Raw genomic sequence first — 16,163 nt, 5'->3', positions numbered from 1 at the left:
AAGACCTAAGTACTTATGTTAATTTACAGCATCAATATCGTTATTGCGTATGTTAAATTGACATGTATGCTCTTTTTTAAATAAACACGATACGTTTTGTTGACTCTGTGTTGACTGTGAGTTTCAAGTTATTGCAATATCGACTAACGATAGTTTGTGTTTTATCTGTGTTGATTGTAAGTTTCCAATAACGCAATATCTTCTAAGCATATCGAGAGTATGTTGCGTGCCAACATGTTTATCTGTGACAATTATGGTGTCGTCATCGTATAACACCAACATAATAGTTAACATATTTACATGATCAGTATGTTTGGAAGGTACAGCGCATCTGCTATCCCCATTTGCTAATAAAATCATAGGTCAATGAGGAATAAGGAGAAAAAAAATGAATATGAAATGTTCCCCTTGTCTTACACATTTTTCACATGAGGAAAGCCAAGAAAATTCATTATTTATAAGTACATATGATTTGATATCATTATAAATACTTATTATAACATTAAAACATTTTCATCTGATAACTACCAAGTAAAATGTTTGCCATAATCTAACTCTCCGTACATTATCAAAGGCACGTTTAAAATCAACTAACGTAAAAAAAGTGTACTGTTGCATTTTCTAGTAAATTGAATATGGCCATGCAAAATACAAGTAGTGTCCGTTTTGGAATACCATATATGAATCCAGCATGAGTCTCAGATAGTAATTTACTATCGTCAGGAATTTAGAATATCTTAAATTTAATATTTGGGTAGAAGCTCTACCAAGCCTTCATATTACAATAATAGTTCTATAATTTTACATAACGTCTTTGTCGCCTTCGATTAAAAAATTGTGAATAAAACAGTTAGCCCAATTATCTGGTACATAGCTAGTATCGAAAATTATATTAATAAGTTTTACAAAGACATTTAACATTACATGAATTAGCCAAAATATATATTCATTTAAAATATGTGATCTATTGAACCTGCGTTATTATGTTTTAGATTATTAACTTTTAATATTTCATCAGCTGTAATTGGATCATTCAAACCGGAATTATCGATAACATCATCCGCTTGATCCGTGTCTGGGATTTCACCATAGTCACTATCAGTGTTCACCGAATTTATTTCTTTAATGCGTTCAAAACAATTCTTGCATTGCATTGCTCTGAACCGGTTTTGTCTTGCAGACATTATCTCTCATACTGCAGTATCTCTCTGCGTCCTTTGACTGTAAAGAGCTTAATTTCCTTTGCAAGGATTCTTTTAAAACTAGAGTAATGCTTCCTAAGAGTTTTCCTATAGTGTATACTGTCAGTTAGCATATTAGCTTTTACTCGTTAAATATTTCTAAGTTCTTGGACGTGACTATACAAATGGTAATGTTTTCTGGATTTCGCACACTCACTGCCAAACCATGGCTTAGAGTCAGTTTTATTCTTGCGTGGATACCGTCATTGAAAGTTTAATGAGTTATTTATACACTGCACACCCTAATTTGTACATTGCACTTTGACTGTTTGAACACATGCTACTCGTTGATTGATTTATAATCACAGTTTGAAGAAAAATGAGTTCGATTGTCCTAATTAAACAGATTTGATATAACATTTAATGACTATTCTTTAAAAGTTTGAAATAAAACAACACAAAGTACTGATTATTACCTTTTTACGTTTTCATAAAAACATCCAGTAGAAATTGTGATGTAAACATTCTGCTGGATAAAAAATAAAAACAGCAACACTAAGCGAATTAACAGATACGTAGACTATGAATTTCTACGAAACCATAATTAAAGATGGATAACACAGAGTTCTTAGAACAATAACATTTTTATTGGTAAAAGCCACACGAATCACACAGTTCAAGTTAAAATCCATACAGATTTTATGCCATTACAACAATGTTGTAAATCAAATATTTATAATATATATTTATTTAATGATATTAATATCATGCAAAGAAAACTCTGATGAGCTTGTGGAAAAATAAACTAAAATGTATATATGTCAATGTTGAAATGGTGTCAGCAAGCAAAAAAACGAGGCAATGTATTTGAATGGAAGGTATCATGACCGTTGTTGATTGTATGCTCTTCTATTTTTTGTTATTCTCTATAAGCAAATGTAGTGAAATTTACCCAGGTATTTGCCTAAAAACATTGCATGTTGGCTGGCACGTTCTTTAATCTATTTGTGTATTCTTAGCCGTGCATATCTGCATATATATTTCCCTAATCAATTCTTACATTACATTTTTTCCCCATTAAAACCAGCATAATCATGTTAAAGAGTGAAATGTACTGTGCTTGTACTTTTGGGAGATATGACAGCTTACTTATCTTCCTTGAATATAAATTACAAGAAACTGCTTATTTCACTGGGAACACCAAACATACATATAATGTAATGGGACCTATATATCGGGTGCGCTGAATACTACGATTACGATTAGAGTTTGTCCCATCCGTATAGGGTTCCCTGCTATTAGTAGTTGAGCAATTTTCTTAGTCCTTCATTCATAAACATCCTGTTGCAATCAGCTTCGCTCAATTCCAGCTGTTGTTTGAAACTGTCAATCCTGTAGCCGAATTTCTGACAAAAGTAAAAGACTGTATTAACATGCAAAAAGTGAAAAATTAAGATAAACCTTGAATAAATATATTTACCTGTCGAATGATGGGAAGAATTTCATTTAAATCTTAGATCCAATATCGATATTTTTGATAACACAGTGTTTGCTAAAGGGCAATGATGTAAATCATTCCCCTATACGTATTTTAGTAAAGGCCTTAAAACGACCTCACTGTTATATTAAATCTTTAAAGGGTGCACAAGTTCTAACCTACTACTACCACTAACAAGAATAACTACAAAAAACACTAATACATAAATGCATAGCTGGAACGAGGAGGTTGAGAATTGCAGGCAGAATTAGAGTTATTACTAATATTTCTATTGTGATTTCTACCATTGTGTACTCTGGCTGACGCTTACCTCTCTAATGTATCTGTGTATGTCGGGCAAGAACTCCCATTGTTTGGCCAGGTGAGGTACGCCGCCCAACTCCATCCATTTCTTGCCTATGACTATGCAAAACTCTTCCCATCCCTCTGAACCCTCTAGGGACAATATCTCAATGTAGACAACCTTGGGGTTCTTTGATGTCATGTTTGCTACGATGGAAGCAGGGCTAAGGTACGCCTCACTGTGTGACATCCAACGCATTTCCATCGCGACGTTAAGCGGAACCCGTCTATTGTTGTATTCGCTTTCAACTTTGTTGATAACAAACTGGGTCGCTTGTCGAATCAAGTCGTAGTTCTCATGCTCGCTCAGGTCAAAGGCAAACTCCATGTCATAAACAGCTACATTCTCGATGTATTTCCTGAAGTGTACCGCTTCGGGCAGTTTCTCGTATAAGTCGTCTCGAGTTGGGTACATTTGATTTTTCAAAAAGGTGAAGGCATATCCTTGAAAGGTAGAAAATGTAAAAGCTGATGTGAATCCAGACTTGGACGCGCCATAAAATATAGAGCTAGAATAGTCAAGGCTCGCCTGTCTTACATAGTAACTATCATTCGCCAATATGCTGTTGCCCGTGAAATCCCTGTTGATTAATCGCACCCACACCTCGTCTTTGTGCGGATTGTACGCAGAAAAGATTGGCCGACTGTTCACAGGAAACCAAAATAGTTCTACAGACCAATTGTTCTCTACCAGATTCTCCAGCACACCCGCAGTGTAGAAAGTATGTTTCACACTGAAATACTTGTTAACCGTTTTGACAATCGTCGGTGCGTTTTCCACTCTGATTGTCATGTCATACACAACCCCAAAAAGCCCAAAGTTTGCTATGACAGCTTTCATCATCTCCTCTCCATGCGTTTCTGTAGTATATGTTTTCAGCTGTCCATTGCTGTCCACAATCCTCATCTGAACTACATAATCAGATGGGCACTTGCAGTCCATGCCAACTCCCTATACAAATGTGTAAAAAATAGCTACTAACTAAGAGGAAATTGCTTTTGAAAGGACTACATAACATTAGTACAAATTTATCTTTTCTTCTGAGTTGTCCTATTTCCGCTGTTTCATTTCGCTTTATTTTCTTATTTGTACCTATCTTGTTTTCATTATTCATGCTAGAAACTGATGAATTTACATTTTTTAATGTATCTTTATGTAACAAAAATGATATAAAAGGTCAACGGATGTAAAAAGATTGGGGTTAATATATATTGTCTTTAGAAACAATGTTAGATCTTTAATGAATGGCATCACGACAGACAAACAATGTTACATCTTTATTTAAAGGCATTAAGAAGACAGACAAACAATGTTAGATGTTTATTGAATGGCATTAAGAAGACAGACAATGTTAGATCTTTATTGAATGGCATTAAGAAGACAGACAAACAATGTTATATCTTTATTGAATGGCATTAAGAAGATGGACAAACAATGTTAGATGTTTATTGAATGGCATTAAGAAGACAGACAATGTTAGATCTTTATTGAATATCTTTAAGAGGACAGACAAACAATGTTATATCTTTATTGAATGTCACTAAGAAGACAGATAAACAATGTTAGATGTTTATTGAATATCATTAAGAAGACAGACAAACAATGTTATATCTTTATTGAATATCATTAAGAGGACAGACAAACAATGTTATATCTTTATTGAATGGCATTACGAAGACAGACAAACAATGTTATATCTTTATTGAATATCATTAAGAGGACAGACAAACAATGTTATATCTTTATTGAATGGAATTACGAAGACAGACAAACAATGTTATATCTTTAATGAATGTCATTAATAAGACAGACAAACAATGTTAGATCTTTATTAGATGGCATTAAGAAGACAGACAAACAATGTTACATCTTTATTGAATGGCATTAAGAAGATGGACAAACAAAGGTAGATCTTTATTGAATATCATTAAGAGGACAGACAAACAATGTTATATCTTTATTGAATGTCATTAAGAAGACAGATAAACAATGTTAGATGTTTATTGAATATCATTAAGAGGACAGACAAACAATGTTATATCTTTATTGAATATCATTAAGAGGACAGACAAACAATGTTATATCTTTATTGAATGGCATTACGAAGACAGACAAACAATGTTATATCTTTATTGAATATCGTTAAGAGGACAGACAAACAATGTTATATCTTTATTGAATGGCATTACGAAGACAGACAAACAATGTTATATCTTTAATGAATGTCATTAATAAGACAGACAAACAATGTTAGATCTTTATTAGATGGCATTAAGAAGACAGACAAACAATGTTACATCTTTATTGAATGGCATTAAGAAGATGGACAAACAAAGGTAGATCTTTATTGAATATCATTAAGAGGACAGACAAACAATGTTATATCTTTATTGAATGTCATTAAGAAGACAGATAAACAATGTTAGATGTTTATTGAATATCATTAAGAGGACAGACAAACAATGTTATATCTTTATTGAATATCATTAAGAGGACAGACAAAAAATGTTATATCTTTATTGAATGTCATTAAGAAGACAGATAAACAATGTTAGATATTTATTGAATATCATTAAGAGGACAGACAAACAATGTTATATCTTTATTGAATATCATTAAGAGGACAGACAAACAATGTTATATCTTTATTGAATGTCATTAAGAAGACAGATAAACAATGTTAGATGTTTATTGAATATCATTAAGAGGACAGACAAACAATGTTATATCTTTATTGAATATCATTAAGAGGACAGACAAACAATGTTATATCGTTATTGAATATCATTAAGAAGACAGACAAACAATGTTAGATGTTTATTGAATGGCATTAAGAATGCAGACAAACAATGTTAGATCTTATTGAATGTCATTAAGAAGACAGACAAACAATGTTATATCGTTATTGAATATCATTAAGAAGACAGACAAACAATGTTAGATCCTTATTGAATATCATTAAGAAGACAGACAAACAATGTTAGATGTTTATTGAATGGCATTAAGAATGCAGACAAACAATGTTAGATCTTATTGAATGTCATTAAGAAGACAGACAAACAATGTTATATCGTTATTGAATATCATTAAGAAGACAGACAAACAATGTTATATCGTTATTGAATATCATTAAGAATACCGACAAACAATGTTATATCTTTATTGAATGTCATTACGAAGACAGACAAACAATGTTAGATCCTTATTGAATGTCATTAAGAAGACAGACAAACAATGTTATATCGTTATTGAATGTCATTAAGAAGACAGACAAACAATGTTAGATGTTTATTGAATATCATTAAGAAGACAGACAAACAATGTTAGATGTTTATTGAATATCATTAAGAATACAGACAAACAATGTTAGATCCTTATTGAATGTCATTAAGAATACAGACAAACAATGTTATATCCTTATTGAATATCATTAAGAAGACAGACAAACAATGATAGATCCTTATTGAATGTCATTAAGAAGACAGAAAAACAATGTTAGATCCTTATTGAATGTTATTAAGTAGACAGACAAACAATGTTAGATCCTTACTGAATGTCATTAAGAAGACAGACAAACAATGTTAGATCCTTATTGAATGTCATTAAGAAGACAGACAAACAATGTTAGATCCTTATTGAATATCATTAAGAATACAGACAAACAATGTTAGATCCTTATTGAATGTCATTAAGAAGACAGACAAACAATGTTAGATCCTTTTTGAATGTCATTAAGAAGACAGACAAACAATGTTAGATGTTTATTGAATATCATTAAGAATACAGACAGACAATGTTATATCGTTATTGAATATCATTAAGAAGACAGACAAACAATGTTATATCGTTATTGAATATCATTAAGAATACAGACAAACAATGTTAGATCCTTATTGAATATCATAAAGAATACAGACAAACAATGTTATATCGTTATTGAATATCATTAAGAAGACAGGCAAACAATGTTAGATCTTTATTGAATATCATTAAGAAGACAGACAAACAATGTTAGATCGTTATTGAATATCATTAAGAAGACAGACAAACAATGTTAGATCCTTATTGAATGTCATTACGAAGACTGACAAACAATGTTGGATCCTTATTGAATGTCATTAAGAAGACAGACAACAATGTTAGATGTTTACTGAATGGCATTAAGAAGACATACAAACAATGTTAGATGTTTATTGAATATCATTAAGAAGACAGACAAACAATGTTAAATCCTTTTTGAATGTCATTAAGTAGACAGACATACAATGTTAGATCCTTATTGAATGTCATTAAGAAGACAGACAAACAATGTTAGATCCTTATTGAATATCATTAAGAATACAGACAAACAATGTTAGATCCTTATTGAATGTCATTAAGAAGACAGACAAACAATGTTAGATCCTTTTGAATGTCATTAAGAAGACAGACAAACAATGTTAGATGTTTATTGAATATCATTAAGAACACAGACAGACAATGTTATATCGTTATTGAATATCATTAAGAAGACAGACAAACAATGTTAGATCCTTATTGAATATCATTAAGAATACAGACAAACAATGTTATATCGTTATTGAATATCATTAAGAAGACAGACAAACAATGTTAGATCCTTATTGAATGTCATTAAGAAGACAGACAAACAATGTTATATCGTTATTAAATATCATTAAGAATACAGACAAACAATGTTATATCGTTATTGAATATCATTAAGAAGACCGACAAACAATGTTAGATCTTTATTGAATGTCATTAAGAAGACAGACAAAAAATGTTAGATCTTTATTGAATATCATTATTAAGACAGACAAACAATGTTAGATCGTTATTGAATATCATTAAGAAGACAGACAAACAATGTTAGATCCTTATTGAATGTCATTACGAAGACTGACAAACAATGTTAGATCCTTATTGAATATCATTAAGAAGACAGACAAACAATGTTAGATTTTTATTGAATGTCATTAAGGAGACAGACAAACAATTTTAGATGTTTATTGAATATCATTATTAAGACAGACAAACAATGTTAGATCGTTATTGAATATCATTAAGAAGACAGACAAACAATGTTAGATCCTTTTTGAATGTCATTAAGAAGACAGACAAACAATGTTAGATCTTTATTGAATGTCATTAAGAAGACAGACAAACATTGTTATATCGTTATTGAATATCATTAAGAAGACAGACAGACAATGTTAGATCCTTATTGAATATCATTAAGAAGACAGACAAACAATGTTATATCGTTATTGAATATCATTAAGAATACAGACAAACAATGTTATATCGTTATTGAATATCATTAAGAAGACAGACAAACAATGTTAGATCCTTATTGAATATCATTAAGAATACAGACAAACGATGTTATATCGTTATTGAATATCATTAAAAAGACAGACAAACAATGTTAGATCCTTATTGAATGTCATTAAGAAGACAGACAAACAATGTTAGATCTTTATTGAATATTATTAAGAAGGCAGACAAACAATGTTAGATCGTTATTGAATATCATTAAGAAGACAGTCAAACAATGTTATATCGTTATTGAATATCATTAAGAAGACAGACAAACAATGTTAGATCCTTATTGAATGTCATTAAGAAGACAGACAAACAATGTTAGATCTTTATTGAATATCATTAAGAATACAGACAAACAATGTTATATCGTTATTGAATATCATTAAGAAGACAGACAAACAATGTTAGATCCTTACTGAATATCATTAAGAAGACAGACAAACAATGTTATATCGTTATTGAATATCATTAAGAATACAGACAACCAATGTTATATCGTTATTGAATATCATTAAGAAGACAGACAAACAATGTTAGATCCTTATTGAATATCATTAAGAATACAGACAAACAATGTTATATCGTTATTGAATATCATTAAGAAGACAGACAAACAATGTTAGATCCTTATTGAATGTCATTAAGAAGACAGACAAACAATGTTAGATGTTTATTGAATGTCATTACGAAGACAGACAAACAATGTTAGATCCTTATTGAATATCATTAAGAAGACAGACAAACAATGTTAGATCCTTATTGAATATCATTAAGAATACAGACAAACAATGTTATATCGTTATTGAATATCATTAAGAAGACAGACAAACAATGTTAGATCCTTATTTAATATCATTAAGAAGACAGACAAACAATGTTATATCGTTATTGAATATCAATAAGATGACAGACAAACAATGTTAGATGGTTATTGAATATCATTAAGAATACAGAAAATGTTAGATCTTTACTGAATTGCATTAAGACAGACAAACAGAAAGACGGACAGATCAAAATAAGCTTACGTGGCATCCAGTGACGATGACACTTACAACCTGTACAATGGTAAGGATAACATTTGCAGGTATATTGACGTTGTTCTCAAGCTGGAACGTTTTGAATTCTTCGTTGGGTACACCAGCCATAATGTGAATATCAACGGTGTTGTCCTGATTCTGTGAAGTCATTTTAAATATTTATGAAAGAAACTTAAATATTTGTTTAGTTCTCGACTGCAGATATGTGCTGAAAGCGACATCGAAACTTGATTTCCGATTGAATATTAGGTTTGAGCGGTGGGTGGTAGAGATTGGGTAAGTATGTATACTTTATGGGTAATTTGTACGCAGATAAACAGGTAAATAGCAGGGGCAGTATATTAATCTAAAGAAACTAATAGTTGACCTATTTAAAATGGTAATGGCTAGCTGTGATTAAATTAATTACAATAGTATATCAAGTTCTGTAAGAACCCGTGATTTTGAATTTGATGACAGAAATAGAAGTAATCTTCGTTGTGTTCTTGTTACCTCTTGAAAAATGTGCAATACCTTTTATAATGTACGGACGTGTCAATAATACTCCGGAAAATATCTGTACAAACATATCTTTGAATTTTATATTTTTATCTACACACATACATATGGGCATCCGTGTATGTGCATGCATAGAAACATACAAACATATGTGTGTGGCTATATATATATATATATATATATATATATATATATATATATATATATATTCAGATTAATACATAGATTGTGTAAAACTAATGTTACCGTGATTTTAACTTCTGATGATGATTTACAACTAAGTCTGGACAAGATATAAAAGATTTGCATTATGCTACGTAAGTCGATGTTACATAGGACATATTCAAAACTAAACGAGGTAGTACAATACTTATAACCTTTAAGAAATTAATATATAACTTACACCTCTACAGCTAAAGATGTGAAAGTCCTTAAATTTATTGGGGTGGTACCTCTCAGACTCCATCATAGAGGATCCCCCAGTGCCGAAATTTGATTTTACGCGTTTTATTGCCACCCTTATTATATGTACATTTTCAAATATAATTTTGACAGATTTATTAATTTTGATTAGGGTTTTGTACACCGTCTTACTCTAATGTTTATATAGGTCCTTAACCCTGGCTGGATTCGGAGCTTTAATTACCTATGTGATGCTTGCCAGGGATCTATGTTGTCCAATGTATGAATATGCGTATGCTAAATTACTGTATGCTACCCTTTTTTATCGGCTGGCTATATAATCACATTTATGTTTCTAGTTGTCTTTAGTTTTGAGGATTCCTATCTAAGAAAAAATTAATTCCCGCTAAGGAGGTCGGGTATTAGCATGGGGCGGTGGTATGGGACTGAATTATTCCGTGACAGAGGCCAATACCGTCATTCCCATGCTTTGAGTCCTTATCTAATGTGAAAGTGATGTGTGTGTAATACAGGAGGAAAGTATAAGATTGATAATAAAATAATCAAGAGGACAAAGGTTGTTGTTGCTGTTGTTGTTGCAGAGCTTAACGCCATTTTTCAGCACAAGATAGGCCTTACATGGCGGCCAGTATAAATGGTGAAGGGAGAACCCGCGAAGTTACTGGCAAGCTTTCTCACATAACCACATTAGCCGAATCCGAGACTCAAACTCACGCAGACAGAGGTGAGATGGCAGTGATCCGTAACTGTGAGCGCTTTAGACCACCCGGGCACTAAGGGGCCCCCAAGAGGAGAAAGAAGAAAAGAAAATATTTTTATTGCTGAGTGCGTGTATGTTGTGCATTTTATACCTCGTAGTTTTGATAGATTGTATATTTACCCCCCGTTTTTGTGTTTTCGTAATGGTCTCTAATTTGACCTTACTTTTGGGGAGATCCGATACGATCCGTGCTACCTCGCGTGAGCTGCGTAACTTATGCATCGTGCCATCATTTGCTCCTTAATCAGTAAGGTCAATCTCTCTCCAACTGTTTGTTATTTTTGTACCTATCGATGTTATTGCTTGTATTGTGTTCTATGAGATATTCAGTGTTTTTATTAGTATGTTATTTTATTAGTATTAAAATCAGTATTTATGTTGCATATGTTGATATGTTGAATAGCAAAATTACAGCTGCAAAATCTATGCGTGAAGCTCGTTTATGATACACCTCTCGCATCGTGACTGTTTGTATATCATATAAAATTAATTTATTGTTTTCCTTTATTCGGAATATGTTTATAAAGTATATAATCTGGATATAAGAAGATAGTTAGAAAATTACAGTCACAAAAACTATGCAGAGAAGCGCCTTTAGGATAAATTCTATAGGAGTGTTTATACCTATCGTGTCGTGTTTGTTTCTCTTTATATATCATATTTTAAGAGAAATAAATTAATTTTAAGATCTACGTATCATTTCTAAAGCTTTTCATAATTTCGTTAATAAAGTGTGCTAGTTTTCAGAGTATATTTTCTTATCAATGATGTCATTTGTATATACTAATTATTTAGATTCCCCTCCCCCCGTATGTATCTCTATATCTTATTCGTGATTATACAGCTGTCTTTGGAAGTTTAGATACATATTGAAATATGAATCTTTGAATCTTTAGGGTTGTTACACAGTCTGCAGTGTAGTATAGTTCTTATAGGTGCATGTTGGCATTCATTAGGTCCATCCTATAGCTGCTCATTTATTCCATATATTCTCCCAGTTTAAATTTCTTGCCGTAGCTCTATCTCGTGTTTCTCTTTGAATATTATATCGTTTAGTACGTTATATATGTTTTTATCTCCAATCCAAAGTATAGTAATGTCTTTGTACGTATATTGTTAATCTCTTGTTCTTTTTCCACATATCAGTGGTTCCAGTAACTTTGTAAGTATATTGTCTTTAAAAATAGAATCGTATGGGTGAGTTATTTATGTGTTTTATTTTATTTAAAATAGTTGCCGTTTGTTTAATATGTATTTTTGATACGTTTAAACCTTCTTTCTCTTTGTGTCTATATATATTTCATTATTCCATATAAAGTCTAATCTTCCCCTCTATGACCTTCATAATTGCTTCAGGTAGGTGCACTTTATTCATAATATAGTTGAGTTGACAATGCATGCAGATTTTAGCAACCTGAATACGTTCCATTAGACTGAGTGTTGTGTTTGACTGAATTTCAACCTGCTCTTATATTTTGATTAGTAGTTCATGGTAGTTGAGATGAATTAAATTCCTGCCATATAAAAATGTTCTTACGTGCTTTATAATTAAGTTAGGCTGACCAGTGTAATTGCCTGTCCAGTTACCTATCAGTAATATTTCTGTCTTATCATGATTCATTGCTGTTCTAGAGACGTTTCCAAATTGTATGAATTCATATAGTACATGCTTAAAAGAAAATAGAAAATTCGTCTCTGGTGAAGTATGTGCAGTCGTCTACATGTATCATAGTTTTAAATTTCTCTATTCAATTAGGTATTTTGATTCCAAGAATATTATTTTTTTGTTATTTTTACTATTTAAAGATTCTATTGCTATACTACAGAGTATCACTGACTGGGGCAACCATGCCTTACTGATCTCTGTATCATACATTGCTCTGTTAATGCACACGTTGCTATTTATGATGTTATATTTTTGTACATTTCTTTTCTTCAATTAATGATATTTATACCGAAACCACAGGTTTACATTGCTTTAATGATGAAGTCATGCTCTTTTCGATCAAAAGCTTTCTCGTGATCGGATAGAAACACGAATCCATTTATCCCCTTATAGCTCAAAATTGATTTAGAATATTTCTACCCTCCCCCCTACAACTTTGGTTTACATTAATTATTGTATCCAGGCAGGTGTTGATTCTGTTGGTGATAATTTTCCTAAGTATTTTGTAGTCAGTATTTAATAGTGCAATTGGTCTCCATTTTTTAAAAAAAATTATTTCTTATCTCCCTTGCCTTTATATAGTAATGTAAGTATCCCTTTACTCCGTTTTAGCCATTTCCCCCTTAAAAAAGTATATTATTATATCGCAATTCTAGTACGTCGCTTAATTCATTTTAGAATTTAATATTGAAAGTTAGTTGAAGTTTCATTTCACCTTGGCGATTTACCTTTATCCAAACTTAATTTCTTTACGAATTTCATTTTCAGTAACAAACTTGTCACAGTGTCCTTTTCTTGTTCTGGCATTTTTTTAAAATTTGTTTTCCCTTTGAAGATGGTTATAATGTGAATGTCTATATGTTTTTTGGTTAAATAAATTTTTGCATAATACTATTTAATTCCTTTTAAAATAGTTTTGTCTTTGTAGGTTGTATTATTTATTTGTATACACTCTATTTTTCCTTACATCTTTTTAGTTCATTCCTTTCGTAAAGTCCTCTATCTCTTTTTGTACACTTCGCCAAGGTTTCCCGCCCTTAACTGGATACCTTGAGTGGTATTTTATTCTAATATGTTCCCTTGTTTTTGAAAAGTGTTTCCTCTTGTTCTGCTTGAGCATTATTTCTCCACTATATTTCGTGATATTCCTCATGTACCCAATGTTTCTGTATTTGCTTCGTTTTATTGTAATATTTTGATATTTGTTTTATTCCTTTTTTAAAATATTTTACCAATTATTCATTAAATCTCCATAGGAGTTTTAAGCGATTTCTTTCAACCGTAGACGAGCAATGTTCACACACTTGTCGCAGAGCATGTGAGCATTGTTCATCTTCCATAGTCCTTGTCCCCATTTGATTTAATTAATGATCTTTAATTCCTGTATCACTAGTTTATGGCCTGATATTTATCCATTAAAATATATATAAAAAGTGTTAAACGGCTCACATTATTATAATAATAATTGTATGTATATTCCCGTTTATTTCTATTACAGTATCTAAAAACATTTATTGTTTTAAGTGAGTATTTATTAATTTTAATATTTTGTAAAATGAGAATCCATTAGTGTCTCACTTTTATCTAGGTCGGACGATCAATAATCAGCAAAAATCGGCATTTTTATGCATGCTTCTATTGTGTGGCGCTGTATATATATATATATATATATATATATATATATATATATATATATATATATATATATATTCATATTAGTTATAAAGTTAACTTTCTTGGGGCTTGTTTCCCCGGGCGGAACATATAAAGAATATTCCACTTATTTATATTTATGTGGTTATAATCTTCCTTGAAGTTCATTTTGTGTTTCACAAAGTTCTTGGTTCAATAACTTAGCGGTACGTCGCACGAATGCAGCCACCCCCAGATTTACTATGTTCGGTGGTTACTTGTGAAAGCTATGGCCTTTAAAACCTTGTTTAGTCTGTTCACTATTTACGCTGGCTTACCATGTGCATACTTTTTATTGTTCAGTAATTTTGTTATATAAACCATTATGTTCATAGTCAAGATATTTAAGTTTAATCTCCCTATCTTGGCTATATCAATGGTAATGTATTGTTTATGATGGGGTTTTCTGATCATAAAATATATTAAATTTGTAATAATCTAGTTTATAAAATAGTAATCCATTTTAGTTGGTATAAGGTTCTTTATTCCTTTCGAATTTTACCTGTATTTCATTGGTCAAGACCTCCAAGGGTAGCCAAGATAAATCAATATTTGTCATCTTCCTCTCTATTAGTGGCCGAAATAAATGAACTGGTCAAGGTCTTTCATTTTCTGCAAATTATGCTAAGTCTCGAACTTGATAGCCCTTAGTTCTGTATGAGTACAGGATTATCTTTTGATTGGTTTAGCTAGGGATGTGGAAAAGGAGGATTTAACTTTACCCCTCTCCAATTTTCTCGTTCCATTTATTGGAATTTGCCATACTAATGCAACAATGTCAAAACCAGCAAGACAAAAATGACTATGAAAGGTGAATATATGTAAGTGGTACTTAGTGGTAGATAAATTGGAATTCCATAATGTAAATAATGGAAATATTTAAAATGTGATACCTTTCTCATAGACAAAGAATACTCTAAACACAGAGTGTGGACCGGTCACTGACAAGACGTTCCGTAATGTGAAGATTTAGTCTTACAGTGAGGCTTATATACACAGATGATACAGTGAAACATCATCTGTGCGCTGGAAGTTTTAGGTTTTTCCCATCGAAAGCACTTTGCACATGCGGCATAGGATGCACCGAACTCACTGTTTCGAAATATTGTACGATATACATATATTACCCTCGGGTATCGTTGAGCACAGGAAATGAAACCCGAGTACATTTATTTAATATATAAAGGGATTTATACACTTCCGTGACAGTCACAGTACATACCTTCTTCATGTATATTTTCTTTTTTTCGGGGTAATCGCTGTTCATTTTCTCCACGTAAATTAGCACATGTTCAGAATCAGCAAACAGAGACGACCAGCTGTGTCGAGCACCAGCACATCGTACCTTTAATCCCATATCTCGGGCTGCAATGATTAACCTCTTCAATTGGTCGAGTGTTTCTGGGTAGGCAGCCAGAACTTGTGCTCTCTGAGTTTTAGCCCAGTTCATAAAATTCTCAGTGGTTACATTTAGGTCGGGACCTACCATCATTTGAAGCTTTTCCTTTTTCTGCATCAGTTTACTTGACATCACTATATCGGTGGTACCCTCTATCGGTGACGGTCGCTGGTTTTAAATTGGACATATATGGATTAGATGGTGTCATAATTGCAAATGTTTGGTTTGTTTCAATATGTGTAAAATTCAGCGACGTGATTGAGATATTATATTCTTGTATGAATCATTACATCATAATAAAGAAAGTGGCCGATGTATGAAAGAAAACTTGAACTCCATCT

General features: G+C 31.7%; 1 protein-coding gene across 1 annotated transcript; it reads right to left on the bottom strand.

Annotated features, from left to right (window-relative positions):
* Positions 1-1,892: 1,892 nt before the first annotated feature.
* On the bottom strand, positions 1,893-15,954 carry LOC149783346 (uncharacterized). Its single transcript, XM_089933378.1, has 4 exons — positions 15,646-15,954; positions 9,373-9,522; positions 2,990-3,973; positions 1,893-2,587 (listed from the first exon to the last, which is right to left on the bottom strand). Exons 1-4 carry the CDS (start codon positions 15,952-15,954, stop codon positions 2,480-2,482), a joined length of 1,551 nt encoding a protein of 516 aa, XP_089789504.1. The 3' UTR covers positions 1,893-2,479.
* Between the last annotated feature and the right edge of the window lie 209 nt (positions 15,955-16,163).

This window comes from Sinohyriopsis cumingii, chromosome 14 (genome assembly GCF_028554795.1).
Source record: "Sinohyriopsis cumingii isolate HCF-2022 chromosome 14, ASM2855479v2, whole genome shotgun sequence".
NCBI classification, from domain to species: Eukaryota; Metazoa; Mollusca; class Bivalvia; order Unionida; family Unionidae; genus Sinohyriopsis; species Sinohyriopsis cumingii.
Note: the sequence above shows the minus strand (reverse complement) of the source record. Positions and strands in the feature narration are given on the sequence as shown.

Bases quoted from the DNA above. Each gene is read 5' to 3' on its own strand.
- LOC149783346 (XM_089933378.1), bottom strand. From the start codon at position 15,954: ATGTCAAGTAAACTGATGCAGAAAAAGGAAAAGCTTCAAATGATGGTA. The intron at 3,974-9,372 runs GTAAGCTTATTT...ACATTTGTATAG, and splicing joins TCATCGTCACTGGATGCCAC to GGAGTTGGCATGGACTGCAA. The intron at 2,588-2,989 runs GTAAGCGTCAGC...TACTTTTGTCAG, and splicing joins TACACAGATACATTAGAGAG to AAATTCGGCTACAGGATTGA.